General features: G+C 32.3%; 3 protein-coding genes across 3 annotated transcripts; all 3 read left to right on the forward strand.

The window, feature by feature from the left end:
- Positions 1-285: 285 nt before the first annotated feature.
- DELTA-ADR (delta-adaptin) lies at positions 286-3,546 on the forward strand. Its single transcript, XM_007036503.3, has one exon. It carries the CDS (start codon positions 497-499, stop codon positions 3,320-3,322), a length of 2,826 nt encoding a protein of 941 aa, XP_007036565.3. The 5' UTR covers positions 286-496; the 3' UTR covers positions 3,323-3,546.
- Positions 3,547-6,424: 2,878 nt separating this feature from the next.
- LOC108661431 (glycosyltransferase BC10-like) lies at positions 6,425-8,652 on the forward strand. The gene is made up of 2 exons (XM_018118378.2): positions 6,425-7,053; positions 7,962-8,652. The coding sequence occupies exons 1-2, from the start codon at positions 6,472-6,474 to the stop codon at positions 8,613-8,615; spliced, it is 1,236 nt and encodes a 411-aa protein (XP_017973867.2). The 5' UTR covers positions 6,425-6,471; the 3' UTR covers positions 8,616-8,652.
- A 1,748-nt stretch (positions 8,653-10,400) lies between these two features.
- On the forward strand, positions 10,401-18,401 carry LOC18604152 (glycosyltransferase BC10-like). The gene is made up of 4 exons (XM_088804344.1): positions 10,401-10,459; positions 12,498-12,557; positions 15,699-16,287; positions 17,766-18,401. Exons 1-4 carry the CDS (start codon positions 10,401-10,403, stop codon positions 18,399-18,401), a joined length of 1,344 nt encoding a protein of 447 aa, XP_088660470.1.
- The last annotated feature ends 257 nt before the right edge of the window (positions 18,402-18,658 follow it).

Below are 18,658 nucleotides of genomic sequence, written 5' to 3' on the forward strand. Positions count from 1 at the left end.
AATCAATCAATTATATAATGAATAAAAAAAATCAGAAAACAATTTGTTACACTAAATGCACAATTGCTCTAAACAAATCTCAATTTCATAGTAATTTCATTGACAAAATTCTTTTGATTCGGAGATTAGTGTTTGTTTTCATCATAAAACATATAAAAAAGAAAAACAAACAAAGCCAGCTTTAAAATCACAAATTTTCCAGCTTTTTCCCAGCTACCAAACAAGCCCCTTTTGGTGGGTATCACATTTGTATTCAAAAGCATTATGAATCCCACCATCGTCTGTCGTTTCTCTCATTAAAAAAGGAAAGTATTTTTTTTAAAATAAAAAGAAAAACAATCCCCTTTCTTTCTCCAACCCAAAATTCCCAGAGAATTTCTAGTTCTCCCCTTGCATTCCTCAAACCAAAAACCTCCCAAATTCCAATGCAATATTCCATCAAATAACCCAAAATTGTCAAGGACCCTAATCTCCATTTCCTCCGTATTTCCCAATAATGTCAGGTCCATCACTCATAGATTCCCTGTTTCAACGCACTTTAGAGGACTTGATCAAAGGCCTCAGACAACAATTGATCGGTGAGCAAGCTTTCATTTCCAAAGCCCTGGAAGAAATCCGTAAAGAAATTAAATCCACTGACCTCTCAACCAAATCCACAGCTCTCCTTAAACTCTCTTACCTTTCCTCCCTTCACTTCCACGACATGGCGTTTGCAAGTTTCCATGCTTTGGAAGTCCTCTCTTCCCCTCGTTTTTCCCACAAAAAAATTGCTTACCATGCAATCTCACTTTCCTTCCATGATTCCACTCCTGTTCTTCTCCTTATAACTAATCATCTACGCAAGGATCTTACCAGTACCAATGAGTTTGAAGTAAGTTTATCTCTCCAATGCTTATCTAGAATTGCTAATGTTGATCTTGCTAGGGATTTGACCCCGGAAATTTTCACACTACTGTCTAGTAATAAACTTTATGTTCGAAAAAGGGCGGTAGCTGTAGTTTTAAGGGTTTTTGAGAAATACCCAGATTCTGTTAGGGTGTGTTTTAAACGTTTAGTTGAAAATTTAGAGAATTATGATCCTCAGATTTTGTCTGCTGTTGTTGGGGTGTTTTGTGAACTTGCTTGTAAAGATCCCAGATCGTATCTTCCTTTGGCGCCTGAGTTTTATAAGATTTTGGTTGATTCAAAGAACAATTGGGTTTTGATTAAGGTTTTGAAGATTTTAGCTAAGTTGGCTCCCTTGGAACCGAGGTTAGCAAAACGGGTTGTTGAGCCGGTTTGTGATCATATGAGGAGAACCGGGGCGAAGTCGCTGTTGTTTGAGTGTGTTAGGACTGTGGTTACTAGTTTGAGTGAGTATGACTCTGCTGTGAGGCTTGCAGTGGGAAAGGTTCGAGAGTTTTTGGTGGATGAGGATCCAAATCTTAAGTATCTTGGATTGCAGGCTCTTTCAATTGTAGCACCCAAGCACTTGTGGGCTGTGTCGGAGAATAAGGAAGTTGTGATTAAGTCATTGAGTGATGCAGATCCTAATATTAAGATTGAGTCCTTGCATCTTGTGATGGCAATGGTGTCTGAACATAATGTGGCTGAAATTTCCAGAGTTTTGGTCAACTATGCACTTAAAGCTGATCCTGAGTTTTGTAACGAGATTCTTAATTCTATTTTATCAACTTGTTCTAGGAATCTATATGAAATTATTGTTGACTTTGATTGGTATGTATCACTTCTTGGGGAGATGTCAAGAATCCCACATTGCCAGAAGGGAGAAGAAATTGAAAATCAGCTTATTGATATTGGATTGAGGGTCAAGCAAGTTAGGCCAGAACTTGTTCGTGTCGCTCGTGATCTGCTGATTGATCCTGCTTTACTTGGAAATCCTTTCTTGCATAGGGTATTATCTGCTGCTGCCTGGGCATCTGGAGAATATGTTGAGTTTTCAAGGAACCCATTAGAACTTATGGAAGCACTATTACAACCTCGTACTAGTTTGTTGCCACCATCTATTAGGGCAATTTATATTCAGTCTGCCTTTAAAGTGTTAGTTTTTTGCCTACATACTTACCTTATGCAACGGGAAAGTACCACTTCCTCGGCATGTCCTGATAATTTGCCCTCAGGAGTTTCAGCATCTGTGTCCTATGAATCATTTGACGGTCTGTCTGTAGAAAATGGTGGGGATGCAGCTGTTACACACAGTCTGACATCTACTTCTGCTTCTATGACTGATGAATCTATTGTAAACCTGTTGAATCTGGTTGAAATAGCTTTGGGCCCTCTATTAGGAAGCCATGATGTGGAAGTACAGGGGAGAGCACGGAATGTGCTTGGCTTTGTTGATATGACAAAACTAGATTTACTTAATCCTTCTGCTCAAGAGGACAAGGGTTTAGAGAGAAAAGGAGTTGAAGCTTACAAAACCATTGAACTGATGCATGATGCCTTTTCTGAGGAGCTTGGTCCCGTCTCTTTAACTGCCCAGGGAAAAGTTCCTCTACCGGATGGGTTAATGCTTAAGGAGAACCTTGGCGACTTGGAAATGATCTGTGGTGATATTGAACTACCTTCATCAAACTCATTTTCTTTTGGAAGTCCTTATGAGGAGAAGGTTGGTGTTTCTTTCTCTAACCTTCAGATCAAAGAAGACTTTGAGCAATCAAATGAGTCCACATCTCTGTTAGCTGAGCATCGTAAGCGCCATGGATTGTATTATCTTCCTTCAGGGAAGAGTGAAATAATTTCCAATGATTATCCTCCTGCAAATGACCCCACATCACAGGGTAATGTCAATGATAATTCTGATGATCTTGCTAAACTTACAGAGGAATCACTTTTCCCAAAGAAAAAACCAAACCATGCCAAGCCTAGGCCTGTAGTGGTAAAATTGGATGAAGTGGATGAGAAACCTATTGCAATGAAGAAGCCTGAGGCAAAGGATGATTCACTCTCAGGTGCTGTGCGGGATATTCTTTTAGGTAGTGAAGATGTGATACCCACTTCATCACGAAGCAACCTTTCTGGTAAGCCATCTAGCAAGAGAAGGGGGAAGGAAAAACAAGATACAGATCCTCATGTGGAATCAAAAGAAAATTTAGTTGATGATGGAAATCCTAGTTCAAGAAGGAGAAAACACCATAGTCATGGTAAAGAGAGAAGACATAAAAGTCCAAGGAAGAAGAATGCTGAGGAAAGAGAAGATAATGGTCAGAAAGAAAAAGAGAAGAGCAGTCATCGCCATGGAAGGCATAAATCTCGACGAAGAGCTGATGAGCTTTTGAATGTTTCTCCACAAACTCCTGTTATTCCTGATTTCCTTTTATAGCATTAAATTTTTTGATCCAATAGTCAGAAACTGCTTGATAGAAGTTGGCCGATAATATCCCCTGTATTCTGCCTTCTTGCATGCTAAGGTTAGTTCTGCTGTAAATTTATACTTTCTGTTTTTGTTTGGGGTTTGTGGTTTATTGAAATTTAAACTCTGGGATTGGTTTTGGACATTATACATGTTGAAATTCAATTTTGTGAGGTAAAGTTTCAATTGCGAAATGTTCTGGCACCTGAGCTTTAAAATGAATATATTCTCTGTATGTTATAGTTTTGAGTCTTGAAATGCCTATGTGTTTCGAGTTGTACTATCTATTACATAAGTAAAAGGAAGCCTCAAAGGAGCTTCCTCCTCTAGCCACGTGGAGGCCATAGAAAAAAGGAAAAAAAGTATTGAAGAAAGAAAAAGAGAGGTAAAAAGAGAAAGAAGAAAGCAGGTAGAAAGTGGCCCGTGTGTGCACCGCATGGGCCATAGTCTAGTTATTTTCCTTGGAACCCTCTGTTTCTTGCAATCATCCCATTGTGAATACTAGGTTATAATATCTACATCTCTGTGCATGCCCTTATGTTAGATGTGGAAATCATCAGCATCATAGTCGCATTATTCAGTCAACAACTTATGCTTTACTCACCAATATATAATGTCTACACGCTGTGCATGTTCTTGTGTTAGATGTGGAATTCATCAGCATCGTTGTCTCATTATTTAGTCAACAGATTAGGCTTTGCTGACTCAATGCAACGAATTGAGTTTACCTTGGCTAACAATCTGATGGTTTTGTTGAAGTTACTGCTCATATCCTTGTGTGGACTTTATGTTGAAATTGTAGTGTTTTTGTTATACGATTGCATCCGGCTGATTTTGCAAGTATGTTACAATTTGGTTGGAACATAACTGTGAAGGGGAATCAGGTGGTAGCATAATGCATAATGCAATCAACTCTCTTAATTATATTGGAAAAACTATGTTGCTCTAAAATTCAATTTTAGAATATATATTTTGGAAGCTTTAGTTGTTTATTTTAGCCTTTAGGAATTCTCCTGCTGAGGTTAGTTGAGCAGCAGCGAATTTTGTTACTGCAATTATTTCTCAATTTTGATATGCATTACATAAATAAATGGTATAATGCTATAAAAAGTCTTTGAACTATTTAATAAAATTTAAATAAAATTAACTGTCGTTAGTCAAAATTTCATTTATCATTTTATGCTCACGTGGAAGATGAAAAATTGTCGTGTGACAATGTGATTTCACTGCATTTTATGCTTATTTGTGATAAAAGAAAATATAAAAAATGTTGTAATCCATGACTTTGATTGCTTTCTCTTTTCTTCCCATTAAGTGCATGTTTGGTTAGGGGAATGGAATAGCCATTCCTCCCTTATTCTCATTCTTGAAATAAAGCTGCATTTAGTTCAATGGAATAGTTATTTTTTAGAATAATCATTTTAAGAGAAGCCTGAATAGCTATTACCAAGGTCTTTTTTGGTAATAGTTGTTCCAAATTGTTGAGAATAAAAAAAGAAATTGATTAGACAAATATATCTTTTTATAATTTAAAAAATTACTTTATAAAAAAAATATGAAACTTATTTTTTTCTCTCTCCTTCTCACTCCTCTCTCTAAAGCACAAAAGACACAAAATTTTTTACTTCATTTAAAAAAAAAGGAAAATGAAAATATTTAAATATTATTTAATATATTAATATTATTTCACTATAATAAATATTATAAAGCATGTTACTTAATATTATTATTTGAATATAATAAATGTAATAAAGTATATTATTTAGTATTATTTAAATTTAATGAAGAATATATTTTATCTTTTAATATTAAATATTATTTAATTATAATAAAAGGTTTAATTATCTTTTAATACAAAATATTATTAAATTATAATAAAAATATGTTTGTATTTTGGTGAAAATATTATTTAATTATAATAAAAGTTATTTTGATTTTATTGCTCAGAATATTTTTATCTTTTAACAAAATAAATTTTTTAATTTTAATAAAGAATATTTATCTCTCATTATAATTTTTTTGTTTTTAATTAAAAAATCTTCAAATTTTAATAAAGGGTATTTTATCATTCACCCATTATTCCTTAATTATTTTTAAAATTATTCTTACCAACCAAATAATAGAATAAATAATAATAGTAATTTTTATCTTATTCCATTTTCATGAATCAATCTACATAATAGCTATTCTTTTTCTATTCTATTTCTTTGGAATGATTATTCTATTCTCATTCTATTTTTTCTAATGAACCAAACATGGTATAAAGTCTTCAAAATGGTCATAACTTTTCTTCCCAAAGCAACACCTAAACATGAGCTTGACGTGTGGTTTGTGTATCCTATTCCATACGGCAATGGAGAAATTTCATTGCATCTTCAATTGCACTACCTAGTCACATCCTAAGAGGGTTTTCTGTATTAACTAATTAATAAGGTTTTGGGTATATTATAATAATATTGGTTTTCTTCTTATTACAATTAGGGTAATCAGCATCGCCAAACAATGGCTTCAAAGGTATGGAAAGCATTTTGTTTCTTTATTGAAGAGTAGCCGCCAAGAGTCAAACGTCAAAATCTCTCCTTTTTAAGATTCACTTGATAATATATTTTTTTTTAAAGAAGGGAACGATGGATTGCAATTCAATTATAAGAAAATATATGTATTTATTATTAAATCAAATATGGAGATGTTTTGTGATAGCTTTAATTAATTATAGTTAAAACAAGTAAAAATAATTATGTAATATTCGTATTTTTAAAAAATAAAACAAATTAAAAACGTCAATTGAATTTGAAAAGAATTAAATTATTTAATTGTGGTTTCTCTCTATTCTTCCTAATTAATTGGAAGATTGTTATCAAAATTTCGAGATATTCAAGTATGTTAGCTTAAAGAAGCACCCGTTTACTTTATTGACTAGTTATAATAAATTAATTTTGTGTTTGAATTCTTATAACATTATGCCTATGATTTAGGTAGAAAGGCATTCGATATCCTTAGGTTGGACCCAACCACATGAATTCCATCTTAACGTACGCTTCGATGTTTTTGCTATAGACTCAATAAAAAAGATTGCTTATCTCTCTTCCTTTTTCTCCCATACAATACAGGCAAAGGCAATGGGAAATGAAACTGAAAAAACCCCAACTTCCGCCAAGCTTTTCAGTTCCCATTTCCAATTAGTTCATCTCTTTCATCTAGTGTCCTTTGTTATTGGTTTGTCCCTAGGAATTATAGTTAGTTCCAATTCCCACTTACACATAGATCATCTCTTCTCGTTTTCATCCTTGCAACCCTTACTATCACCACCACCACCACCACCACCATCATTGCTTCCACTGTCACCACCACCCTTGCCGCCACCTCCGTCTCTGCCACCTCCACCACCACCACCCCCATCTGTACCTCATCATAGTAGTTTTGACTCAAATATATGGCCACCTCTCATGCACAATATGAGTGATGAAGAGTTGTTTTGGCGAGCATCGTTTGTTCCGAGAGTTAAAGAGTTTCCATTTGAGAATGTCCCTAAAATCGCCTTCATGTTCTTGACAAAGGGAGCTTTACCTCTAGCCCCTTTATGGGAGATGTTCTTCAAAGGACATGAGGGGCTTTACAACATATACGTTCACCCCCATCCCCTTTACAAGGATTCTGTGCCAGAGGACTCTGTTTTTTATGGAAGAAGAATTCCAAGCAAGGTTAGTTCAGTCATATTTCCTAGTTCCTACCACACTATCATCCATCTCAAATTGTTTTCACCTTTTTCAATTATCACATTTCTTGAAATAATTTCTCTTTTTGTTATTCAAGATAAAAATCCTTTAATTCTAACAATCTTAAATTGGTTCAATTAGTAAATTTGATTGTTTTGAAATAAATGATCTTAATTTCAAGTCTTATTGATATATAATTTTTTTATTTGAGAAAAGGGGATTCGAACTCTACGTTTTAAGTAGAAAATCATGCACCAACTAATAAAGTGACCTATCAACATAGGATATTTTGACCAAAAAAAGTAGTCTTCACTAAAGAAATTGGTCTGGTACCAGAAAGAAAACCTTTGAATGCAGCAGCCAACGACTTCCACTATAACCCACTTTAGAAATCAACGATGAATGGATACATTGTACATGTGACACATATAGCATGTTAGTTTGTGTGCCATTGAGCTATTGAGCCAAATTGTACAGACTTGACTAGTGCATGTCACCCACAATCTAGTCGTTACAAGTCTCCCTATTAAACATTATTAGCGAGTTTTCAAAATTTTAAGATCACCATGAATCCTCTTTTCTCTAAAAATAAATAAAAGAATAAAAGTGTTTGAACTTAGCCAAAATAGCATACCCCCGTTTCAAGATCTAATCAATGCAAAATTATTAAAGTATAAATTGCTTATAGCTATCTAATTACTTGATAGCCAGAGAAGGGTTTTTTTTTTTTTATTTAATGTCTCAATGGCACAAGCAAACCCAATTAGAAACAACTTCAACAATTACGTATCTTTTATTTTCTTTGAGAGATGTGTTGAATAGATAGAATTAAAATGAAAAAACAGAAATAATAATATAATATGTAAATAGTCATTTTCTCTCCTTGATCGCAGCCCGTGGAATGGGGAAAAAAGACGATGATCGATGCAGAGAGACGGCTTTTAGCGAATGCTCTCCTTGATTTCACAAACGACAGATTTGTGTTGCTCTCGGAGACTTGCATTCCTTTATTCAACTTCACAACAATATACAATTACCTCCTCAACTCCAATCAAAGTTATATAGGTTCATATGATGATCCAAGGAAGGTAGGCCGTGGCAGATACAATCCCAAAATGTTCCCTGCCATTTCCATAGCTCAGTGGCGTAAAGGCTCCCAATGGTTTGAAGTGACTCGCAGCCTTGCTATCGAAATCGTATCAGACAAAAAATACTACGAGAGTTTTAGAAAATATTGTAGCCCTCCTTGCTACATGGACGAGCACTACATACCAACCTTGGTGTACATTGCTTGGCCAGAGCAAAACTCGAATAGGAGTGTTACTTGGGTAGATTGGTCAAAGGCTGGTCCTCACCCTGGGAAATTTGGGAAGGGAGCTATTTCGGAAGATTTTCTGAATAAAGTAAGGTTTGCTGGTAATTGCTGTTATAATGGGAATATTACTTCCATGTGCTTTCTGTTTGCTAGGAAATTCCTGCCAAATACATTGCAACCCTTGTTGGACATTGCAACCATGTTGTTAAGCTCTAATCAATTCTTGACATGAGTGTACCCATTTAATACTAAGCTACCCAATTGTATTTATAAGATTTTTTTTTCAAAAAGCCATTTGTAAGATTATTAGACTTTTAATATTCCATTTTTTTCGTTTTGATAGCTTAATAGAGAGGATTTATATTTAAAAAATTCTCTCTTCGAAACAAATGTGTGCGTTCTATTTAATGATGTTCGCTGTTTACAATACAATATAATTACAAAAAATGTAATTATTAAGAAAATAATAATAGTATATTTGTGTCTTTATATTTGTCACTTAAAGAGAGAAAATATACATGTAGAGTTGAACTAGCAACTACATAATTGTATATTTTTTTAATCTCAGTCTTATGGAAACTACTAATTCTTAGTATAGAAATCATTAAAACAAAGAAAAAACTATTAAATGTACCTAATTGGTTAAATTTTTGAAAATTTAAACTTTGATTATTAACGTGTTTAATTTTTTGGGTACAAAAAAGGTACCATTCGAACTTAAAATCTCTATTCATACCCTATCTTAAACTTATCAACTTGAGTTCCAGATCTGACGGTTGGAAGTCCTAGATCGGTAATTCGACAACCAACTCGAGCCAGTTCAAAGCTAGTCATGTCTCCGACTCATGGAGGAAACATGAGAAGGGAAAAAGGAAAAAATGTAAAAAAATACATTTTTATTTTTTAATCAAATTATTATTATTCATTGAACGGAAAAATAGTATTTTTCTTTCTATTCCTCATACATTCTTCAATATGATTTTACCAACCAAATTCTTAATAATATTTCTCATATATTTCATTCTATAAATCAAATTACATAATAATTATTTCTTTTCTATTCTATTGTGATAGAATAGTTTGTTTTTCTATTATCTTTTTATTTTATTTTGTGTAAGAAAAGTTATTCTTTTTCTATTTTTATTTTCACAAAATAGTTATTCTATTATTTTTTTATTTCATTTAATGAACTAAATGTCTTATAAGAAAAGTGATTCAATATAATTAGAATTTCTTCTTCTTTATTATATTGATTTGAATTTATTATTCTTTTAGAAGAGAATAATTAATATTAGATAATTATATATAATCAAACTATTCTCATCAAAACATGAAAAGAAATTAAATTTAACGATGGGATCATGTGCTACGGATGAGACCAAAACTATAGTTATGTGTAAATACTCAATATAAAATTATTTTCTTGAAATTATTTTTTATTAACAATATGTCCATGTCTATAAATTTTTGACCCTAGGTTAGTTGGTATCCTGAAGATTCTGGCTACCAATATTAAACTCAAAGAGAATTCCAACTTGTTAGAACTAACGAAGGGATAAATTCAACTTATACTTAATTTGTTTTTAACTTATCACATTTCTTAAAAGTAGTTTCATTATATGACATAGTAACTAGTTTTCAACTTATGTGATACATATAAATAAAATTTTAATGGTTTATAAAAATGTGAGTGAAAATGTATGTAAATAGGTACATATATGGATAAATTTCATTATTAATCAATATTATCTAAACCAAATATTTTTTATATAATTTAATTAATAAATTTTAACAATTACATTAAAATGCAACCATTTTCACACAAAAATAAACATTAAATCTATATATTGTTGGTTCTTTATATTAATCCGAGAATTTTGGAGAATGAAACTCAAAAGAATCTGTGCCCTTTCCCTCTCTAACTCTCTCTTGCATTAAAAGCCAAAGATAACGTCATTTTTATATAACACCAGCTCTCCATCCCAACATCCCTATCGCACTTTCAACGACAAAGAATATGTTGGAGCACCAACGTCCACAGTTACCGGAACAAGTTCAATACAATGACGTTGCTAGGTATATTCTTCTCTTTACATTCGGTTTCGGCCTTGGGATCACTCTCGGCTTTTATCTCAAAGATTTGTCTGTGGATTCCCAACTTAATCAACCCTCCGAGGTTTCTTCTCCTATCCTTTTAATTTGCCGAGTGCCGTTCTAAACCCTCCTCCGCCACCTGCTGATTCATCGATCCTCCATTTCCAATCAAAGTAAGAACGTGGTAAAGAGAGAAGACATAAAAGTCCAAGGAAGAAGAATGCTGAGGAAAGAGAAAGACAAGCACTTGAATGTTTCCCCACAAACACCTGTGATTCCTAATTTCCTTATAGAGCATTAAATTTTGTGAAGTAAAGTTTCAATTTCGAAACATTCTGGCACCTGAGCTTCAAAATGAATATATTCTTGTCTATGTTATAGTTTCGAGTCTTGAAACGCCTATGTTTCGAGTTGTACTATTATTTTAATTGGAACCTTGTGTTTCTTGCACTCCCGTTGTGAATACTACATCTCTGTGCATGTCCTTATGTTAGATGTGGAAATCATCAGCATCATAGTCACATTATTCAGTCAACAACTTATGTTTTACTCACCAGTATATAATATCTACATGCTGTGCATGTTCTTGTGTTGGATGTGGAAGTCGTCAGCATCCTCGTCGCCTTATTCAGTCAATGGATTAGGCTTTACTAACTCAATGCAACGAATTGAGTTTACCTTACCTTACTAACAATCTGATGGTTTTGTTCAAGCGATTGCTCATGTCGTTGTGTGGGCTTTAATGTTGAAATTGTGGTGTTTTTGTTCTACTTCTTTTGTAGATGGACGTTAATTAGGCTCATCCTGCTGATTTTGCCAGTATGTTACAATTTGGTTGGAACATAACCTTGAAGGGGAATCAAGTGGGCAGTATAATGCATAATCCAATCCACATTCTTAATTATATTAACAAAATTATGTTGCTCTAAAATTAAATTTTTAGCACATCTTTGGAACCTTTAGTTGTTTATTTTAGCCTTTAGGAATCTCTTGCTGAGGTTAGTTTAGCAGCTATAGATTTTGTTACTGGAATTATTTCTCAAAGTTTATATGCATTATATAAATAAAAGGTATAATGTTTTTAAAAAAAATTTGAATTATTTAGAAAAATTTTAATAAAATTATTATTATTTTATTTCAATCAATCAAGTGCATGTATTTTTGTTTTGAACAAAATAGATTTTTATGATTAACGGTTGATTAACTGACGCTTAAAAATGTACATATTAGAATTCTAACCTAACTAAGTTATTGACAATACAAATTATTACTACTTGATATGCAAGTTACTTTTATGCATAAATTTTTAATAATTTTATCTCAAAGTTTGATTCTAAATTTCAGTGGTAAATTATAAGTCTTCATCACCCTTTCAAAATTGTTATTACTTCCCGTATATTTGTCTATAAATTCATATTTTGACGACCTCAGATGTAATAAAAAAAATCCAAAAATAGTTGTAATCTATGACTTTGATTGCTTCCTCTTTTCTTCCCATTAAAGTCTTCAACTAAAGAAAATGGTTTAGCTTTTCTTCCCTTAAAACGCGCCTGACGTGTGGCTTGTGTACCCTATTCCACACGATGATGGAGCAATTTCATTGCATTTTCAATTGCTCTGTTATAATAACATTGGTTTTCCTCTTACAAATATGGAAATCATCAACATCATCAAACAATGCCTTCAAACTGAAAACGTAAATTTCATCAGAAAATAATTAAATTATTTAATTATGGTTTCTCCCTTTCTTCCTAATTAATCTTGTGTTTGAATCCTTATAACTTTGTGCCCATGATTTAGGTAGAAAGGCATTCGATGTCCTTAGGTCGTCCATTTGGACTATCTTCAATGTTTTTGCTATAGACTCAATAAAAAAGATTTCCTTATCTCTCTTCCTTTTTCTCCCATGGAGGCAAAGGCAATGGGAAGTGAAACTCAAGAAAACCCCAACTTTTGCCAAGCTTTTCAGTTCCCATTTCCACTTTGCTCATCTCTTTCATCTTGTGTCCTTTGCTATTAGTTTGTCCCTAGGAATTATAGTTAGTTCCAATTCCCATTTACATATAGATCATCTCTTCTCGTTTTCATCCTTGCTACCCCTACTATCACCACCACCCTTGCCGCCGCCTCTGCCACCTCCACCACCTTCCCCATTTGTACCTCATTATAGTAGTTTTGACTCAAATATATGGCCACCTTTTATGCACAAGATGGGTGATGAAGAGTAGTTTTTGCGAGCATCGTTTGTTCCGAGAGTTAAAGAGTTTCCATCTGAGAATGTCCCTAAAATCGCCTTCATGTTCTTGACAAAGGGAGCTATACCTCTAGCCTCCTTGTGGGAGAAGTTCTTCAAAGGACATGAGGGGCTTCACAACATATATGTTCACCCCCATCCTCTTTACAAGGATTCTGTGCCAAAGGACTCTGTTTTTCATGGAAGAAGAATTCCAAGCAAGGTTAGTTCACACATATGTCCTAGTTCCTACCACACTATCATCAATCTATCATTGTTTTCACCCTTTTCAATCATCACATTTCTTGAAATATTTTATCTTTTTGAATGTCAGTTTAATTTTAACAACCGTAAATTGACTCAATTAGTAAATTCAAGTAAGTTTGTTTATTTTGATATATAAATGATCTTAAATTCAAATCTTATCAATAATTTTCATGAAAAGTGATTTTCAATATCTACCGTTTAACAGAGGATATTTTGAACAAAAGAAAATAGTAGCCTTGACCAAAGAAATTGGTCTAGTACCAGAAAGAAAACCTTTGAATGCAAGAGCCAACGACTCCCACTGTAACCCACTAGAAATCAATGATGAATGGATACATTGTACATGTGACACATATAGCATGTTAGTTTGTGTGCCATTGAGCTATTGAGCCAAATTGGACAGACTTGACTAGTACATATGACCCACAGTCTAGTCGTTACAAGTCTCCCTATTAAACATTATTAGCGAGTTTTCAAAATTTTAAGATCACCATGAATCCTCTTTTCTCTAAACATTAAAAAAAATAAAAGGACGTTTAAACTTAGCTAAAACAGCATACCCCCATTTCAAGATCTAATCAATGCAAAATTATTAAAGTATAAATTGCTTATAGCTATCTAATTATTTGATAGCTAGGCAAGGGTTTTTTTGTTTTATCTTTTAAATGTCTTAAAGGCACAAGTAAATTCAATTACAAAGCAATTTACGTTTTTTTTAGAAATATGTTAAATAGTCAAAATGGAAAATGAAAAGACATAAATAATGATATAATATGTAAATAGTCATTTTTCTCATCATGCCACATCAATATACAACGTAATCATCCATTAATAATGAGATGTCAATATGCTATGTTAGTGTCAGGTTAGCATTACGTTTTATAAAACGACAAGTGATATTTTGACTAAACTAACCATTAGTTATAAGGATTTATTTGATCAAAAATAAAAATATAATGACTTATTTGATTTAAAATAAAAGTACAATGATTTCGTTAAACGCAATAAGAGTATAATGGTTTATTTAAAATTTTTTGAATAATTTAAAAACTTTTTAGATATTATGCCTAGACTTTTAGTATTTTTTTTTTCATTTGATAACTTAATATAAAGGACTTAAAATTAAAAAATCTTTTCTTTGAAATAAATGTGTAATTATTATTTGATGGCGTTTAGTGTCCTACAATACAATATAATTATGAAAAATGCAATTATAACGAACATAATTGTTGAGAAAATAATGATACGACATTTGATATATTTGTGTTTTTACATTTGTCACTTGAAGAGAGAAAATACGTAAAGTTCAACTAGCACCTAGATAATTATATATATATTTTTTAATCTCAAGCCTCTTGAAACTACTAATTCTTTGTGGAAATTATTAAAACAAAGAAAAAAACTATTAAGTATACTAACTTGAGCCGTTGCATAGCTAGTCATGTCTTCGACTCATGGAGGAAACATTAGAAAGGAAAAAATGAAAAGGGAAAGAGGAAAAAAGAAAAAATGTAAAAAAAAAAAAAAACTTTTATTTTTAATTAACTTATTGGTATTCATTGAAAGGTAAAATAGTATTTTTTTTTTTTGCTAATCCTTGCACATTCCGCAATATGATTTTGCCAACCAAATATCTTAATAATATCCTCCTATATTTCTTTCTATAAATCAAATTATATAACATATGCCTTATTGGTTCAATAATATAACTTCTACCTTGACCTCTTAATTTTCTTACAATTTTAGCTATATCCCAAAAGTTTCTACCTATTTTTTCTTTCCTCAAATTTTATGTGATCTTTAACTTTTTTAAACAACTTTATTGAAAAACTTGTTATTAATAAGAAAATTTAATTATTACGTAGATTGATTTTCTGAATAGATATACTTCAATTTTTTTACATATACTTAAATTTTGTTAACTTATCATATTTTTTAAAAGTAGTTTCATTGTGTGATATAACAACTAGTTCTCAACCTATGTGATGCATATAAAATAGTAAATAAAATTTTAATTGTTTATAATATAATGTGTGAGTGAGAATGTATGTGAATGGGTAGATATATAGATAAATTTCATTATTAATCGATATTATCTAAACAAAAGATTTTATGTAGAATTTAATTAATAATCTTTAATTATTAAATTAAAATGCAACCATTTTCACCAGAAAATAAACATTAAGTCTGTATATTATTGGTTCTTCAAGTTAATCCAAGAATCTTTTGGAAGATGAAAGCCGAAGCTTCATTCTTTATAGTAAATAAAATTTTGATTGTTTATAATATAATGTGTGAGTGAGAATGTATGTGAATGGGTAGATATGTAGATAAATTTCATTATTAATCGATATTATCTAAACAAAATATTTTATATATAATTTAATTATTAAATTAAAGTAAAAACCATTTTCATAAGAAAATAAACATTAAGTCTATATATTATTGGTTCTTCAAATTAATCCAAGAATCTTTTAGAGAATGAAAGCCGAAGCTTCATTCTTGTAAAGGTAACTTAAAAGAATCTGTGCCCTCTTCCACTCTCTCTCACATTAAAAACAATATACATCCGCTCTTTATATAAAGCACCAGCTCTCCATCCGCGTGCTCTTTCTTCCTATCTTCGTTGTTGATCCCTACAGCTCTCTCTTCCAATATGAATATGAATGTGATGGAGCAGCAGCGTTTGCATGCACAAGTTCAATACAATGATGTTGTTAGGTATGTGCTTCTCTTTGGATTCGGTTTAGGCCTTGGAATCACTCTCAGCTTCTATCTCAAAGAATCGTCTTTGGATTCCCAACTTAATCGACTCTCCACTTCTCCATTCCTGGTACCATGTGCCGTTCTAAACCCTCCTCCGCCATCCACTAATTCATCCTCCATTTCCAATCAAAATAAGAATTTGGTGGAAACCCGAATATTGCCTCTTCTCATCGAACCATCTCCTCCTCAAGACGATACCGTCTCAACATCTCCTCCACAAGACAACATCGTCTCAAACCAAACCAAAAAGTACACTATAGAAGAATTTTTTCAACCGCCGGAAATAACTATGCATGATATGAAGGATAAAGAGTTGTTTTGGAGAGCGTCAATGGCTCCGAAAATCCAAGAATATCCAATCGAACGAGTCCCCAAACTTGCATTTTTGTTTCTGACGAGAGGGAAAGTGTTATTAGCTCCAATTTGGGAGAAATTCTTTCAAGGACATCAAGGGTTATACTCCATTTACGTCCATTCCAGTCCTTCTTTCAATGAAACAGTGCCCCAAGGTTCGGTGTTTTATGGCAGGCAGATTCCTAGTAAGGTCAGTCCATCACAAATTTTCCCATTCATTCTTTTCATTTTACATCTAACATAGCTATAGCCATTATAATTTCATTGTGTTAATTAGTTTTCATCCAATTATTGTGAAGATGTTAAAATTGGAAATAGAAATATTGCATAAATTGTGATTTACTTGCCATAAATATAGATTTTACAACTCAATTTTCGTCCATTTAAGCAAGGTAATTAATAATAATAATGAAGGAGGATCCGAAACCCTGGTTTTTTGGACGCTGCATTAATTAATGGCCCGTTATTATAGAAACATAAAGTCTGACTCAAATGTTACACCAAAGAATGAAACATTAACAGCTCAATTTTGATGCTATTAACTATTTAAGGCCAATCATAACTGTGCAAATAAATATTATGAACTGTTTTTTTTCTGGAATATTTCTATTAGGGGGCTATTGTTTAACATAATTCTTCATTCTTCTCCACTCCTTTTATTGTAAAATATCTGTAGTGGGGGCATCATAGTAATGTGATTATTGCATGTGTTTTATTCTGGATTAATTATATTATAATTAGACAGATGCAGCGTACACCAAATAATGAATATAGACACAAAGTGGGTGATCATTATTTTTAATACTAAATAATAAATTAATATATATATATAATTTTTTTAAAAATATAAAGTCTAAAAACAAATAATTGAAATCTAAAAGTAATTTAATATTATTAAAATTATAAATTTTATCAACTATAACAATTCTATATAAATAATAACACTGTTATATCAAAAAGTGACTATAGTTAATCTCTTTTTTGATCATTTAAAAGAAATTACTATTATATTAGAAGTAAACTTCTTTTATGAAAGTAATTCAATGTAATTACAACTCTCTCTTATCTATAAATTCTATTATCAAGTAATAATTTACAAAAATTAATATACAATAATAGTTTAGATATATAATCATTAAGGATGTCCTTTTAGAATAGTACTTATGTTATATTATATTGAAAGAATATTTTATATATATATATATATAGATGTCTTAAAATCTTTAAATTCGATATTTATTCAACAACTCCTTTATAAAAATAATAAACTGTTAATTTATGGACATTTTTTTTTGTTAGGAGTGGAATTGTAGTGTAATTTAACATTTCTTTTTAACCTTTAAATGGAATGCTTGTTTTATTTTTTTTAAGAAAAATAATATTCATGCATTGCTTTTGTTCTACTTCTTTAATCCACCTTTCTTCACATTCTAGCTCCACTTTGTTACATTGTTTTCTTCATTGTTTGTCTCATGTTATAGAGAAAAATTGAAGCAAAATGTTCTGGCATATAACCTGGGATAATATGTTTTGTCACAATTGGGGGTAGATTTTAGTCAAGTTATTGAACTAATCCATTCATTTGCATGCTTGCACCTGCACGTACATTATTATTTGGCCTAGCACCCTATATATATGATGGTGTTCTTTGAACATTAACCAATGTAGAACGTGAGCTGGGGAGAAATGAATATGGTCGCAGCAGAACGCCGCCTCTTAGCAAATGCTTTGCTTGATATCTCAAACGAGCGTTTCGTTCTGGTTTCGGAGTCATGTATCCCTCTCTTTAATTTCACTACCATTTACAAACACCTCATACACTCGGAAAAATCCCATGTGGAGTCGTTCGATTTACCAGGCCCCGTAGGGCGTGGCCGGTACAGCTCCGAGATGGAACCCGTGGTTACGATTGAACAATGGCGAAAGGGCTCTCAATGGTTTGAGATGGATCGTTTTCTAGCCATCGAGGTAATCTCTGACCAAACATATTTTCCCGTATTCAACCTTTTCTGCAAAGATGCATGTTATGGGGACGAGCATTACCTGCCAACATTTGTTGGTATCAACTTTTTGGAGAGAAACTTGAATAGGACTTTGACATACGTGGACTGGTCCAAGGGAGGACCTCATCCGTATACCTTCGAAAGCTCAGATGTGACCAAGGAGTTTCTGGAGACGCTCAGAAATTCCAGTTGCTATTATAATGGAGAGAAAGCCGATATTTGCTACTTGTTTGCAAGGAAGTTTGCAGCTAATACTCTAGATAGGTTGTTGAGTTTTGCCCCAGAAGTCATGTATTTTTAGTTTGCTTCTTTACTTTGTATAGTTTAAGTCTTTTGTTTGACAATTTATTGTATCTGGACTATAATGGATTTAAGATACAATATAGGAAATACCCTACGTTTTCCTCTTTCGCATTTTCATTTTGATGAAAGCTAATCTTTTTGGTTATTCCCTCTGTATGGAATTAAATTAGCCGATTCCTAAATCTTAACTGATCCAAGTTCAAATTCGTTTGAACAACTTCGACCATACAGAAATCCATCCATCCAAGCCAACAT

The sequence above is a fragment of the Theobroma cacao genome, chromosome 3 (assembly GCF_053813885.1).
Source record: "Theobroma cacao isolate CCN51 chromosome 3, ASM5381388v1, whole genome shotgun sequence".
NCBI classification, from domain to species: Eukaryota; Viridiplantae; Streptophyta; class Magnoliopsida; order Malvales; family Malvaceae; genus Theobroma; species Theobroma cacao.

Coding starts and splice junctions, on each gene's coding strand:
- DELTA-ADR (XM_007036503.3), top strand. CDS start 497: ATGTCAGGTCCATCACTCATAGATTCCCTGTTTCAACGCACTTTAGAG.
- LOC108661431 (XM_018118378.2), top strand. CDS start 6,472: ATGGGAAATGAAACTGAAAAAACCCCAACTTCCGCCAAGCTTTTCAGT. Junction 7,054..7,961: donor GAAGAAGAATTCCAAGCAAG/GTTAGTTCAGTC, acceptor CCTTGATCGCAG/CCCGTGGAATGGGGAAAAAA.
- LOC18604152 (XM_088804344.1), top strand. CDS start 10,401: ATGTTGGAGCACCAACGTCCACAGTTACCGGAACAAGTTCAATACAAT. Junction 12,558..15,698: donor CATATAGATCATCTCTTCTC/GTTTTCATCCTT, acceptor TGATGTTGTTAG/GTATGTGCTTCTCTTTGGAT. Junction 16,288..17,765: donor GCAGGCAGATTCCTAGTAAG/GTCAGTCCATCA, acceptor TAACCAATGTAG/AACGTGAGCTGGGGAGAAAT.